The sequence below is a fragment of the Poecilia latipinna genome, unplaced genomic scaffold (genome assembly GCF_001443285.1).
Source record: "Poecilia latipinna isolate Pla-1442-1.1 unplaced genomic scaffold, P_latipinna-1.0 Scaffold1274, whole genome shotgun sequence".
Lineage (NCBI taxonomy): Eukaryota > Metazoa > Chordata > Actinopteri > Cyprinodontiformes > Poeciliidae > Poecilia > Poecilia latipinna.
In genome coordinates this window covers 102062-117791 of record NW_015113890.1, presented here as the reverse complement: position 1 = coordinate 117791, position 15730 = coordinate 102062, and the positions used below count along the sequence as shown (strand labels likewise).

General features: G+C 39.0%; 1 protein-coding gene across 1 annotated transcript in view; it reads right to left on the bottom strand.

Annotated features, from left to right (window-relative positions):
- Positions 1-15730, bottom strand: part of LOC106961172 (protein diaphanous homolog 2-like) — a 256445-nt gene that overhangs the window by 182429 nt on the left and 58286 nt on the right. Inside the window, exon 15 of the mRNA XM_015054721.1 lies at positions 13658-13772. Within this exon, the coding sequence (XP_014910207.1) occupies positions 13658-13772 (115 nt within the window). The remainder of the gene's footprint in view (positions 1-13657; positions 13773-15730) is intronic.

Sequence of the window (15730 nt, the reverse complement as noted above, 5' to 3'; positions counted from 1 at the left end):
ACTTGCTTTGGGGTCAAACAGTATCCCACTCGCTTAATGAGCAAACTCGGCACTCAGATGTGTGGAGAGACTCCTGGGCTGGAGTGGCCGGCGTGTCCTGCTCAGTCAACCAACACACCAGCGGCTCATCACATCCCTGCACAGGCATTTTCCTTTCACCGCTGTGACTGCGCTTGGAGAATATTAGAAGAGTGAGGCAAACTGCAATCCTGCAAACGCGCACAACAATTAACTTCAGAGAATTTTCCCGTGCCCTCGTTCCTGCCTGACATCAGTGCTCATTAAGGTCCGCTACTCAGTAAGTCATTAAAACACACAACAAAAGAAAGAAACAAAAGAAAAAGGCCTCAGGATCATTAACAACAACTGCAGGTATCTGTCTCTTCCGTTTTAACTTCGGGGAGTTTAAAAAGAGGAATTTTCTTTCCGCCCTTCTGGAAGGTGGACCACCAGCGTCAGGGGCAGAGTAATAGCCTACAAGGTGACCGATGTGCACCTGTCTTTCCTTTGCCTTCACTAAACAGCAGGGCATCTAATTACATTGCAGGGGCTTTCACACGTTCAATTATAGATGCAGTTGTAGCAGGTCTGTAACACATAAATGCTGCTTCCTTGCAAAGAATTTGTCCCGGCTTACTCAGGATAGATAAGCTGGCGAAAATCTACAAGTTTAGGTCATTTCCTAGGCTGTATTGTAGGAACTAATCACAATGGGAATGACTGTCCAGATGAGTCTATGGTAAATCTAGGAACGTCCTGCTCTTTCTGACACTCCCCTGAAACTCCAAGGTCGCTTTTTGGGTAAATAGGCGGCACTTTGTACGAGTAAGCAGCATCAAGACACCCCCGAATGTCTGGCACAGAAGATTCATGGATTCCTCAGACATGAATGAATGAATCAAAGCAACACTCAGGATGTGTGTTTGATGGGAGAATTACATTAAAGCATGATAAACAGCCGAAAAAATAATTTTGCATAATACCCCCATTCAATCTTTTTCTAATTCATTTTAGCAGCCATTGAGAAATGAATTTACTATTTGCTTCGTATTGGTTTAATGTTAACATCATGCTTAGTCGTATAGGTTGGACCAAAAAGGCATCAACAATGTATGTTGAATGATATGCTAATTACCAACATGCTAATTTGTCATGTGTCTCAGTGAGTCATTGAGCTGCTGTTTGTGGTGTGAAGATACTAATGATTGCTATGATGCTTAAATATTTAATGAGAAAAGATTATCCCCCCCTGACACTGACATAATATCTCAAGCCTGTATGAAAAAGCTGAGAAACATTTCTAAGCAAATGCTGGATAAACCAGAGGTTGCACAGATGCTGAAACATCTTAGGGATTGTGACGCTTCATAATTTAGCCATCAAATCAGTCCCCCTCCACATTAAAGGCAAGTAAGATATTTACAGGATATTTAAAGTAAAACATAGTTTAAAACTCAAGTCTGAAGTGACTTGTAGAAAACTTCATCACAAGCTTAACTCTCCATTTCAGTACAGCTCAATTTGATTAAAAAAATTGTAATATAAAACGGCACATTTTCTTTGCTTCAGATATAAAATATTTAATGAATTCCTCCACTTAGTGTAATTAAAATTAAAATCAAGCTGTATCAATCCTCGAAGGTTAATTTATCTTACACGGCGAGTCTGTGACGTCTTTCTATCCTGGGGATGCCTGTGGCCTCATGAAGGTTAATAAGCTGCTTTGCCTCAGTTGTAGCTTGGATTGGGATAGAGTGGAAAAGTTAAAGAGAGAGGCCAGGAGAGCAAAAGCACCTTAATGCAAATCCCCAAACTCAAACTAATCTTGTCAAGTCTACAAAACCTCTGGTTTCTTATTTAAGCCGTTTCCAGGCTTGCGTGGACCTGTACTCTCTATGGAGCCAAACACTTATACACAAGTTCAACATCAGTCAGCCCTTCTATAGCAGAGAGCACCAGAGGTCAGGGGTCTGGGTATAATGCGGAGATGATGAAACACCTTCTGGAATACATTGTTCAGCTGTCTGCACGCCCACTCTGGATTTTAATGTTAACTGAGCCGGTGTTGCACTTTAATGCACTTGATTTGATGTTACATGCTGGGATATACCCGTATATGTTGTAAAAGCAAACGCTTAATTCCCATGACCCCGCTTCCATCCTGAAGTGTTACTGATATACTTTCCTTTCACTTGTGTGTGTAGGTGGAGCAAAAGTGCAATAGCAGTGCAACCCCAGCCAAGTACACACAGTTTTACTATTTCTGATGGCTGACTGTAGTAGCACCGAAGCGTCATGCTGTGCAGAATTTATTCATGTTTCTGCATAGTTCCAACCATGTACATGTGTTTACTAAAACATGATAACGAGGGAAAAACAAGTTTGAAAAACATTTTTTAAATGGGGAGATTCTGAATAGTTTCCCCCCTGCTGCTACAACTCCAACTAAAATTCACAACCCATCAACAGTTTAATCTCTATACGTTCATCCACTGTATCTATATCGCTTATATTCTTAAATTCACTGTACAACATCCTAGGCTGTAGTGTTTTATCCTAATAAAGTGTTTAATAACAAAGTACCATATCTGGGCAATTAAGTTTAAAGTTACAATTACAGCTATTCTACTGTAATTCTTCAGCTGTCTATGTTTGTTTTACTTGTAAAGCAAGGAATATTAGGCATGTTTTGATTACCAGTTGTAGTTGATCAGAATGAAAAAAACAGAACAGAATATATACAAAATTATTGTTTTTCACATGGGCAAATGAAAAATACTATTTCTTAACTGTTACAAGAGTGAACTCGCCAAAATACTAAAATATTTAAAAACTTATTCCAAGGTGATGATTGCATATTACCATAAAATAAAAGAGTTCTCTCTATAGCAACAGCAACACTTTTAAGCTAAATTCAATATGGACGAAAGCAATGTCCAGCTGTCACCAAGCTCATCTAGAGCCAAACTCCAGCAGTCTGGTTTTTGGACAATTCCCTTGGAGTGACACTGCTTCGTAGTGTTTTTTTTTTTTTTTTTGTTTTGTTTTGTTTTTTTTGCATTTTGTTTTTTTTTCTGTTTTGGTTTAAGGCGACTGTGGAGCTCCACCTGTAATCAGACAGCTCTGTCTAACTTACTTCTCAAGCTCTCTCGTCTGCGCAGTAATTTACCTCGCAGTAGTGCGAGAGGTCTTGATTATTTATATTCACGGAGGCACCATCTTGAACACAAAGAATTCAGGTTGTTTACCCATCCTCCAAGTGCCATCACAGGTCCTCTCTTCCCCCTCCGTGCTGCTCTTTTTCTCTGCTCACTTCCTGTCCGGCTGTGGGAATGTCAACCCCCCCGGCCTATTTAAAGACCACAAACCAATTCCACCACGGAAGCTCAAAGACAAATTAAACTTAATGCCATGTAACCAACTCAGCCTGCAACTGTGCACTGTCAGGCACAGAGCTAGCCAGCAGAGAAAAGGGGACTTGTGGGCACCTTTTTGATCAGTGTGCAAATCACGAGTCGACATGGAGTCAAATAAAAAGCGCTTCTGGAGATCGGAGTTAGACGACGAAACCAGCAGAGTTTCAGTTCGATCTTGCTTAAAGTGACATAAAAAATGCAGCATGTGGTTGATTTGTAATGGCTTGAAAAACAAATCTTCTGCACTCCTGTAAAAGAAAGAAGACGACCAACTGCTTAGGTGGAACAATCGCGATCGACCCCATTTCTCTAAGATACATTTTCTTAAGAGAACCATTTTAATACTTTAGGCAATTTTTATCAATACTAACTTTTTAAGAAATTAATAAACGAACAAAAGTGCCACAACACTCTAAAGTGACAAAACTTTTTAATTCCCTCCTTATAGCATTTAAAATGTCCAATGAAACGTAGCAAGCCATCCATGAAGAGAAAAGTGAGCCATTACACATCAAGTATTCCCTATAAAACTCTCCGCTCTTGTACTCTTATTTCTGAGCTTGGATTAGATATGCACTCCATATTCTGCTGCCTGGAATCAGGGGGCTTATTTAATGAAGCTCCATTGGGGCTTTTTCATGCGAAAAGCTCCAGTGACGGTGTTGAAATTGTCCTCGTCTTAAAGGCAAGACCTATTGTTAATAAGCATCCCATCACTCAATTAGGCAGGCTCATATACACTGTCTGTGGATGACGCACAAAATGATGCACTACGAGGGCAAGCAAAGAGAAATGCTTGAAGGTAAACATTTTTTTGTTGAATATATTACGGTGGTATTACACTGATACAGATTCTTATTTATTAGGGCAATGGAAATGTATTATCTGAGACATAAAGTTGCATCAGTAAATGTCAGGGAATGTTAATAGAGGTAGAAGACAGCCAACATTGCTTATTATTAAAACTAGGCATAAATTTGAAAAAAGGGGAACTTTAGCATTGCAATTCAAACTAGATATTCATGTACACTGTATAAACAGACACATAACCTCTTTTTAACCTCACTGTCTGACAAATAGGTCAGACTTTTTTATGATTTAGGTCCGTTAGAATTACCTAAAAGGACTTTTAAAAGTTGGATGCCAGAATAATAAGTTTCATAAAATGCATTTCAACAGTAAGGGAAAGCCAAGATGAAGTCATAGTTTTGTAGGCTTCCAGACAGTTCACAACATTTAAAATACTTAAAATCAACCTTTCAGGAGGAAAGTTTATTCATTTTCTACCAGTATGCCTTGACAACACTATTCATTGTGGATCCTGCTGCTGACTGAAGTTATCAATTTTCAGAATCAGTCAGAGGTTAAAATAAACAAACAGGAAAGAAAAAGGTAATTTCTACAATATGTAGAGATATTCGGCTGTTTATTAAAGGTGAGTGAGAGAGAGAGAGAGAGAGAGAGAGAGAGAGAGAGAGAGAGAGAGAGAGAATTTCAGCAGAGGAAGTATAGAAGAGTACAGATGCTAAGTTTTCACTTTTGTGGTTCAACCTCTGTCATGAAACATGCTGAATTTGGAGGAGTGATTGTGAGGATTTAATTAGTGATGAAGTTTCAGTAACCTTAGAGCACTAATCCTAAAGTCTGACAACAACATGGTATTTAGAGGAAGCTAAAGTGCTTTTTTTCCAACCATGTTGATACCCACCATGTGTCAATAACATAACGTGTTACATCAGCCTCCACAAGATCTAATTTGTTGTTGCACATCAACCTGCATTGGTGCTTTTCAGGAAGTGATCCTCTGACACAGACCTTTCACTCACGGTTTCAGTTTTATACGTGTGGAGTTTTGCTAACTCTGTTGCTGATTTTGCCTAAACACAGCAGGGCTTCGATCAGAAACATGCTGGAAATCAGAGGAACAACAGGCTGTTATTGTACGGCGATGCATTCTAGCAACAGAATGAATGTAGTGTACTGAAAGTGAAGGCAGGAAATGGAACTGCTGTGTTTTTACCCACTTCAAAATAAGAGCATGAATATAAGCATCTAACTAATTGAATAATTCTTAACAGTTGATAAGCAAAACTTATCAAAACTAATCAGTTTGACAGTCAAACTTTATTCAAATGAAAGATTACAAAAGAGCCAAGTAGTTAATTTAAGTAAAGCTAAGTGAGCTACATTTTTCAAAGTTAGCAAACGCCAAAGTGCTAAATGAAAAATGTGCTCTGCTATTACAGTATTAGCAGATTAGTGGAAATGTGGTCACCACTGGGATCTATATTTGTAGGAAGACACACAGAAAACTAACCACGCTAATCACGGCATACCACACTGAAGAATGTTTAAAATGTCAACAATGTTATCATGTTCAGTCTTTTTAGCACACAGTGTTTTACAGCAAAAGGATGGAAAAAAAAATACATTGTCAATGTGGTTCCTGTATTCTTATTTATCATGAATCAGAATCGCTTCCAACAGCTATAAGAATGTCAAATTGTTTTTTTGTTGTTTTTTTTTATAAAAAATGACTGTAAATGGGTAAAAAGGAAAGACAAAATGTAATCTTAGAAAAAAAGTACCTTAGCTCATAAGAGGACTAAAACAATTACAGAAATATTAAAGAGAAACTGGCATGTCTCCATTTTCTGCTTTGCAAAGCCAAAGGGAGCAGACATTAAGTATCAAAACAAAATATTTAGTTTCACAGGCAATATTTATTTTTTTAAGAGACAGATTTCATGAATATTACACCGTACCTGAAGAGACATAAAAGTTAGCAGGGTGTAGTGTTGGGAGGCTGAAAGCGGCAGGTATCAAAGACAGCTAATATTCAGAGGGCTAAAGTTAAAGTGCACCGCGATAGCCGGAATGGCTCTCATCTGAGAAGAGAAGATTAAAATCAGTGGGACATCGCAGCGAAGCAATATGAAGTGGGAAAGAGAGGAAATTTCTCTCTAACATACACTCCCTCATTCTCACACAGATGGGCGCCCACACACACATAATATAACCTCCTACAATAAACTAATTACTCGTCGTTAATATTTAAGAGCCTAATTTCCATTCATATGTAATATATTAAAAACGTGCAGGGATAAGCAAAGAAAAGGGCTGACCCTGAGATATTCACAGCAAGCCAACTGCTCCAAACAGAGAGAAATGAACATCGGAGTGTTTTCTGTTTTATTGAGACAAATGTCTCCTGCCTGCACTAGCAATTAATGGCCTCCCTTTTAAAATGTGGAAAATGGTACAATTTGAGGCCTTCCCTGTTTTTTTTTTTTTTTTTTTTTTTTCAAATTGGATAATAGCCTCTTTGCCTTGTTTTAGGCAGTAATGGACTTTAAATGCAGAATGTGTGGCTCGCTGCTTTAGAGACGAAGAAAGGTTATCGGATTTATTTAGTAAAATGTAGCATCTCTTTTTTCAGGCATTGAAGACTGACTGTGAAGAGGTTAAAAGGTAAAATTCAGAGCATTTAGGCGAGACCAAAACTGATAAACAATAACAACAAGAGAGGGAGTCCTTCCCCGAGGCTGGCCTCTAATCCAAACTCTTAAAAGCAATATGGCTCCCCACCCAGGGTGTCATGAAAAGGGATACTTCAATTGTGAACCCGCCTTGAGTCAATATCATCTTTAATTTTCTGCATATCTTCTTTAGTCATGCTGTAGATTGTCAGAAATATTTTTCACATAGCCAAAACTTTACTTTTAGGCTGTGGTAAATATGACAATAGATCTAAAAACTGGAGAAATAGTTCAGTATCGACTTTGCTGAAAGTATGGATGTGTACAATTTTAAATTGTAAGCAATACTGTTTTGGTTGGTTTTATATAAAATCGTGATTTATTTAGTTTATACTTTGTCATAAAATATATAATATAATATGTTTTACTTGATGTCTTTTCTCCGGCTACTAATGCAGATAGTATTACTTTAGCGATTTATGTATTTATTTATATAAGCAGTCCCCTCCAGGTCACAATTAAAGCTAAAGCCATCACTAAGTAGGGGGGCCCTTTCTCAATTAACACAATCGATAATAAACAGCCTTATTCTTCTGGGAGAACATGGCAGGCCATCAAGCCTAACTCCCAAACATGTTGACAAAATAAAATACTTAAAGCTCATTAACATACACAGGCGCTAAAGCAAGGCAGACTATCCCAGAGTGGATTGCACTGTCTCTTGAGTTAAGCTTAAACTCATTAAACTGAGACCCCTATTAATCTGCAGCTAAAAAGACAGAGCTTCAATAAAAGTAGTTTTTCAAGAGCGACGAGCTTCTCAAAACATTTTTTTTTTTTTTCCACCAAGACATGTTGTCGATGAATTAATAAAGCTTAATGGGATTAAAATATTCTGAGAAGCATTCATCTGTGCAACAGTTTGCTTCATTTCTCACTGTTTTTGTGGACCGAACGGGCGCTTCGGGGACCAAGCCGCACATTCTGCTGGTTAGCATCAGCTTTCCCTGACTGAGAGGTGGCAGGGAGTCATGTGAGGTGGCCGACCACGCAAGAGTGTGTTTGATCCAGCGACCAGGTCAGCCCTGATGTTAACAGAGTTATTAGGCGACCTATTAGGGAGAGTCAGGGAGGCGGCTAAACCCCCCACTGATTCCATCATTACTGCCGTTGTTGCAGGGTCATTACCACCCTGCTGCTGGGGCTTTGTAGCAGGGATTGAGAATCTGCTGGTGTCTTCACCACACCGGCTCAGTGGGGAGACTTAGAGTGTGGGGGTTGAGTTGTGGGAACAATGATAAAGGAAAACGGGAGTCGAAGTGAGCAAAACTACTGAAGGATTTGATCATATCCCTTGGTGTGAAGGGGAGGATGATTGCGCAGCCATCACTTAAAGTAAGGCTTTAGCCAAGTTACATTTTCAGAGATGACCTTTAGAGCAGCAACACAGTGGGGTGAGGGAAAGCACGGTGTTAAGGTAAAATCTACAACAAAAAAGCAAGAACAAAGTAGAAACGATTTTTAGAGTTGTAGCAATCAACATGTTTGCTTTTTGTTACAGATTTTCGGTTTTTGGTGTGATCTGACCTGGTGATTCACATTTAGACTATTACCGTTTCATTTTCTAACAGTCATAACACATAAAAGCAAAACATATTCAATGGTAGAGCAAGTAGTGTGAATTGCAGGACTATCCAAATTTATTTGCAGCATTTGCTACTGATATTTGTCTGATTTTTATTAAACTCAAAAAAGCATTTTATAGTTCTGTAAAGAATTATGTACCAGGACTAAGACCACATCCAGACAAAGGCTGAACGACTCAAATTAGTAAATGTTAGGATGTGTGACATGATCAAGGCAATCTTCTAAAGAGACTGGGACCACAAACTCGATTAATGAGAGATTAAACAGTTAAGGAATGGTTCATTTCCATTTGCCGGGGATTGTTTCATCCACTGGACCTTACAGGGGTTAACACTACATGCTTAAAAACTGGTGTGATGATGCCACAGAGCGCGGGAACTCCAGTAGCGCACACCATGATCCCACAATCCAAAGATCAGGTACATGGAGCAAGGCTCAGAGACGAGAGGAATCTTTTTTTTTGTTTTTTTTTTTTTTTGTTTTGATGCACCAAATAAATATAAAGAAATAGAGATTTTTTTAAAAAACATTTAGAGCTGATTGAGGGACAAATTAACCTTTTCCCATCTGTTTTCAAATAAATATTACATATACTAAGATTTTACACAAAAAAATGATAATTATTTTTATTAAAACAAATAGAAATGTTACAAATTAAAATATTTGCTGAAACAATTAAACATTTTTCAGGTTTATGTTCACAAATCCAGAGTGAGTGTGTACCGAGAGATGCAGCTTGGTTTGCAGCTTTATTTGCCGTCAAGTCCTCCTCCCTCCTGTCCTTGTTATTTGTGCTGAGAAGCCCAGAAATCACCATCACAAAGTGGCACATGCCCTTTGTCCATCAGCAATTGATGTGGGCAATGGAGGAAACATTTTGGAGGAGCGGGTGTGTGAAGTTTGCCAACATCAATCTTGTTTCAAATTGAACCGCAAAGTTACAGCTGAATGGATTGGCTTTCAAATGCAGGAGGCCATGGCTACACGGGATTCAATCCCAGAGTGAATCTGATTTGATCCCGTGAGCCATACAAAGGCACAACCCACTGATTGATAAAGCGAAGTGAGGGGAGATGAGTGAAAGGAGTAAAAAGAGACCCAAGTCAATGCGGGAGGGTGGCGTGAGCGACGGAGAGGATGGTGCCGCGGAGAAAAGGAGGAAAACAGATGAGAAAGCAAAAAAAAAAAAAAAAAAGGAGAAGAAGTCTGTGAAAGGAGAATAAAATAACACTTAGCAAGACCAGGTAGTTCTACAGAGCCCATTTAATGGCTTACACACAAATTGTAAAGATGTGAAAAAGCGTGGCACTGACAGAGGGAAAATGGAGATGTCTGTCTACGATAACAGATTTTTTTTTTATCTCTGTGTGTGGGTGATAACAATTTTATGATCACAAAGCACAGAGTCGCACCGGAGGTACGTCTAACCTTGACATCAGCCGCTGAGGCGTTCCATCGGCACATTTTAAAAGTTTCGCAAATATTTTTTGCTCACAGAAAAAGGGCTTTTTTTGTTAGTTACCATAGAGAAATTAAATGAAGCATTTTGTGCTTAAACAGGGCTGATGTTACAAACAAAAGTGAAAATACTTTTACAGTTAAAAAGAATAGACATACTTTAGATTTGCAGTAAAATATGAAATTTCTTCATAGCTCTGACTTTAAATATTCAGCTCTGACTGAATATTTATTGACCCCAATAAATATTCAGAGAATTACTCGTATGTGAGGAAAAACCCATTTGTCCTTAATGCATAAACTCTTATTATTGATTTATTTTTTTTTAGTTTTGTATGAATCTGAATTCTCCCCCTTACTGTAACTTACTGAACCTCTGAATTTTGGGCAATTTCGATTTCAATTCTAAATGCGTCTTTTATTGGAATTTTCTGTTACAGACCAGCAAAGTTGAACGTGTGAAATTGTGCATTTCTTAAAATGTCAGTGTCATATTTTTTTACACAGGTACCCTGGACACTCAAAAACACAAGTGCACATATGCACATATTAAGAAGCTTAACAGCAAATTGGACTGTTTGGCATTTATTCACGAATCTTATGAGTCCAGAAAAGGTCCAAACGAGCCGCTGGAGGTAGCACTTTGGAAAACAACCAACAAACGAGCGTAAGCGCCGATAACGGTCGCTGCTTTAAGCTGCTGTTCTGCCAGCTTTTACAGCATTTTCCCACAGAATTACCATCACGATTATACCAAGCACATGTAGCATGGGTATCAACAGAAAATGTTAAAGTTATTGATAGCTACAGAGCGTCATCCATCACACTAAAGCCATCGATTTCTGTTTGTCAGCCCGCTCGACTCGGCTACCCGAATATCTTAAAGTAGCATTGGCAGCATATTTCCACAGCGTCAGAGTCCCAGAGACGGACACGCTAAAGAAATAAATAAGTGCGCCACTCCTAGAAGACTGAAGCGAAGCCCGAAATCCCTCTTGATTATCATTTCTTTTCTTGGTAAAACTCATTAAACAGCAAGACCTATAAAAGCAGCAGGGGAGATGACAGTCTTGCATTCTCAGTTGTTTTAGAGGCTTCTGAGCGCAATAACCGTCTGAAAATTGGGGGCTGTTAAAGCGATTTTTTTTTTTTCTTCTTTTTATTAGTTTCTGTCACTGCCAAAGTGTTGCTTTTCAACAATGCCAGTAACAAGCACGAATCCCAAGGAGGGCGGAGATAACAGAAGCCTTTTTTGCTGCATTTTCTGAGGGCAGCTCTGTAGGGAAGGCATTTACACCTGCTTGCCTCATCTTTCACAATACACTAGGCCCCCAAAGTGCTTTACTTATAAATATCCACATCTTCCTGGTGTGTCGTTATTATAAAACTAAATCCTCAGGAGGTAATTCTGAATGGTTTGGTCTTACCAGCTAAATGCCTAAACAAATTTTTACCTTCACCAGTTTCAATTGAGAGTTAAAGAAAGACTCCATGCAAACAGTTATGATTACTACCCAGGAGATTTGTTGACAAAACCAACCATAAGTTCAATGCATTTGACTATTCAGCATGAATCATGAAACGCACAGGAGGAAAACAAATGAACTACTCCCTCATTTTAGGTAAACCCGTCTTAGCAGGCTTTCAGAGCGGCACTAGCTACATCAAAGCCCGTCTCGCCGACTTTCAACTCCACAACTCCACTGACGGGGTGATGAGGAGGGAGGGTGTCGGGGTGTTCAAACATTAAACAGCATTTTTCATTCATGAGAAAATCATGTTCTGTTTCAACAATAGAGGGAAAAAGGGCTGATTCAGTCAAGTCGCTGCAGGGGTAATTGATAGGGATCCAGCGGAGGTAACTCCCAGGGGAAATGCTGGATCATGAATTCCTACCATGCCAGCGGGAACACGGACGATCTATTGAGGCTTTTTTTTTTTTTTTTTTTCCCCACAAACCCCAGTGGGCAAGAAAGTGAAGTTAATAAAGAATATAAAAGGGCATCTGAAGCTGAAGTACAGCCATGTGTTGCAGAACTACAAATATTTCGCTGGCTTTTGAATTCAGAGCCTATCTGAAAAAATTATCTCAGATGTAAAGTAAATACCTGAAACACAACCTCGGTAAATACAAAGTGTAGTTTTTAAATAATAAGTTCATTTAGTGGGGGAGGTACCCATGTCGACATGGCCCTATGCAACTTTCCTCCAAACCACAATATTCATTAAAGTGAGTTTTTCATCAGGCAGATTCTGATCTCATTCCAGACTCACAGAAGTCAATCAGAACCTGACAACAACATGAAATAGGCTAAAAAATAACCTAAATAAGAGATTAAAAAAAAAAAAGATTATCTTTGGTGTTGAGTTAATGTGTCTATTTATTCAATAATTTAGAGGCAAAAAATGATTTTGAACTGAAAATGTTCCTTATTTTTTTAAATACCGTACATAGCTTTTGATGACAATGTAATTGTTACAAACTCTGGAATTCAATTGATTAAAAGTTTTTAATAGAATCCCACCACTAATATCTATATCTGCATAGAGAAAAACGGAGAGACGCATACACATCTCATAAATATGTTTTTGATGTGTTTCTGTGAAGAGTATGAAATGTATGACTGCCAGGCCCTGTTCCTGCTCCCACTTCATTAGGCATTGTAACAACTGTTCTTTCCAAGCCACATCCTCTTTCCATCTGTATCACTCTGGAAAATCACCTTGCGGCAGCCCAGGGAAAATTGCTGTTCATTTCACAGTAGCAAAAAAAGGAAATGAGTCTAGTTTGTGGACCTGGAGGCTGTGAAAGAGGCAGAGCAAGAAACTGCTGGCAGGCTGACTGGTGTCCAAACAAACGCTGGGCATAAGAAAAAACTTGCAGGATTCTGTATAGTTATGTCCACACACGCTGACAGAGCTCAGATTTGACTCTTCTGCGCTTGACAGGGTTGACTTTTCCCCTCCCACTGCTGCTAGAATTAGAGGGGTGTACATACTGTCAAAGCAGTGGAAAACAATCAAATTGTCATGGGGGGATACATCAAGTGCTCTCAAACAGCCTCTTCCACTATAAAAAAACAAAGAAAAGCTCTGCACTGCAACTCTTATCCATAAGCAAGTTGGGTTCCTCGTTGTGTATCTGAGAAACAAACTGGCTGCGACAAGTAAACTCCCAGAGCTTCCTTCAAAGCCTCACATCCACCCTGATAGAAGATTGGCCTACTGGGCTGGAAAAAGGCAAGAGGCAAACCAAGCATAGCTGCCACGTGCAAAAGTTCAAGATTGTGCTCAAAACAAAAGGATGAAAAAACAAAACAAAACAAACAAACAAAAAAAAAAAACAGATCTGCAACAGCTCAATGGACACAAAAAAATCTAATGCAACACGAACCTCAGTGACGATTTATGCTTTCTTTTAAGGAAAACCAGGCTAAATGGGATGTCTGACACAAACAAAAACATTTAAACTCAAAGCATGCAGTGAAGATATAAGAAATAAACGCTTTGATTTAGAATAATTAACATCTAAGTGGGGAAAAAAATGTGTTGCCACAAGATCAAAGTATACCTTGGCAACCATCGCCTCAGAGGCCAAATGAAGCATGCGTGAGAAGATTAATTAAGGGCGCGGTGGAGAGAGATGACACCTCTTACCTTTACTCTGTGAGGAGAAGCACAGGGAGAGCTGAGCAAATAGGTCAGGGTTTTCAAACTTCTCTTCTTTGACTTTGATCCAGAAGCAATTCTCTGCCATTTCCTGAGGCACTATCTGCAATGACACAAGGATTCCATTATCGCCACAATCAGAAACCGTCATTCCATCAAGCTGCCACTCAAACTTCTTCTAGCTGGAAGATAGAAGAGGTTTTGTGAGTCTTTTCCTGTGTGTGGAGACGCGCGTGACCTTGGGTGGCATGTTGAGCATCTGAGTGGCAAACGGGACTTACAAAAGAAAAAAGCAAACATGAAAATGTGAGGCTTGAAATTGCGAATTATTCGACGATGGTGAAGATAATCTTTCAACACTGTCGAGGTGAGCACAGACATGAAAGCTTCTCATTTTTTTTCCATCAGAGACTTGGACGAGAGAAACATTTCTAAAAGTAACCAACCACACCGAGACAATACCTCACCAGCAGAGTGGACCTCTGGTATTTGTGGGGCCTAGGGACCACAGCCACCTGAAAGCAGCTAAAATTCACAAATACTTCAGACCCTCTCTAAAAAGTTTTATAAATCCATATTCTAATATTTCAAACACCAGAAATACTTTTATCTGCTATATTTTTCACAGCGGAAACTGTTTTCGCACTATCGCAGAAGCTAGCATCCAAAGTCTTCCTTATTTCTGAAGTTGGAGGTACAGCCAATCATTATGAAGGAAAATTAATTGTGCTTCTGGATTCTCTGCAAAAAGCAACCAATAGCATGTTCAAATAAATGTGTTATTTGTCTTTTAAACTGCAAAGAGCAATCTATGTTCTTTTGTTGTCGTTTTTTCTACTATCTAATAGCATTACAAACAAACTAGATGCAGTTCAAAATGTTATATTTTGCTTATGTTTGACAGTATGGTTAGGCCAAAACGCCCACATCGGTGCTCACATTGTCAAAATGATGTGACGAAAATCACGTCATTTTGTTCACAGCCTCTTGACGCCTCTGGTGAACTTTTGCCTCCCTCTGTATGCAAAAGTAAACTAATGTGAATCCAGAAAAGCGTTTGGGCAGCGACTGGAATGTGTGTTGGGTGAACTGGTGATCAAAACAGGCAGCGGTCATCTGAACGTAGATTAAGTGCATCTTGTCATTCATCTGGTGTATCTGTTAGACCAAAACACTGAACTCCTCATGCTCGGTTCTGGTCCAATGCAGCCAAAGGACGCCTCTCTGATGCCTTCTGCTCATTTTTTTCAGCTTCCAGTAACATGGAAAACAAAATGAAACGTTGCAGCTCGCCGGTCATTAGTTCCTCATCCGAAGAACTTGTGAACTAGTTCTCCTCCCTGCCATGATCTCTGAGTTTACCTGTAGGCCTCTGTTGTAGACCACAGCTAGAGACGCCAAAACATCATGATGTAAACTGCAGGCCAACTTTTAACAACTTTGCACAAAATACTTAATTGTAATCAATATTTCTGGCCCTCCCAGTTTAAATTTTATTGCCCACTGTCCTACATAGATTCCCTCTTACTTATGGGACTGACTCTGGCATTTAAGGGGTTTAACATTCAGAATGTGTGCCACGCATGGTGAGAAGTGAAGTTTTATTCATTAAAGAAAGGCAATTGTTGATCTTTAAAAGAGCATGTATTGTGTTCAAGGGACGCTGAAAGAGAACCTTATTAATACTTGACCAGAAAAAAATTTTATTGATCTGGTTCAATTTCGCGTTGATTTTTTAAATGCTCTTAAAAAAAAAAGACATTACTAAAATTTAGGGGATTAAAATTTCTGAAAGTTGTTGGCAATCATAAAAAGAAATTGAATTTTTGATTCATATTATTCCTACTGCAAACTTTAAGAGAGCATTTTTTTTTGTTTCCGAGTGACTCAGGTTGAGAACAAATTATTAAAGGGACCTCCAAGGGCAAAAGATAAATACCCCCAGTAAGTTACAGTTATTACCACCTAATAATAGATGTGACACTACTCCTTTTCTACTACACATTCTGTTGAGAGCTCCAGAAATATTTCCTTTTGCAGCCTTTTATTATGGCCCCTGCC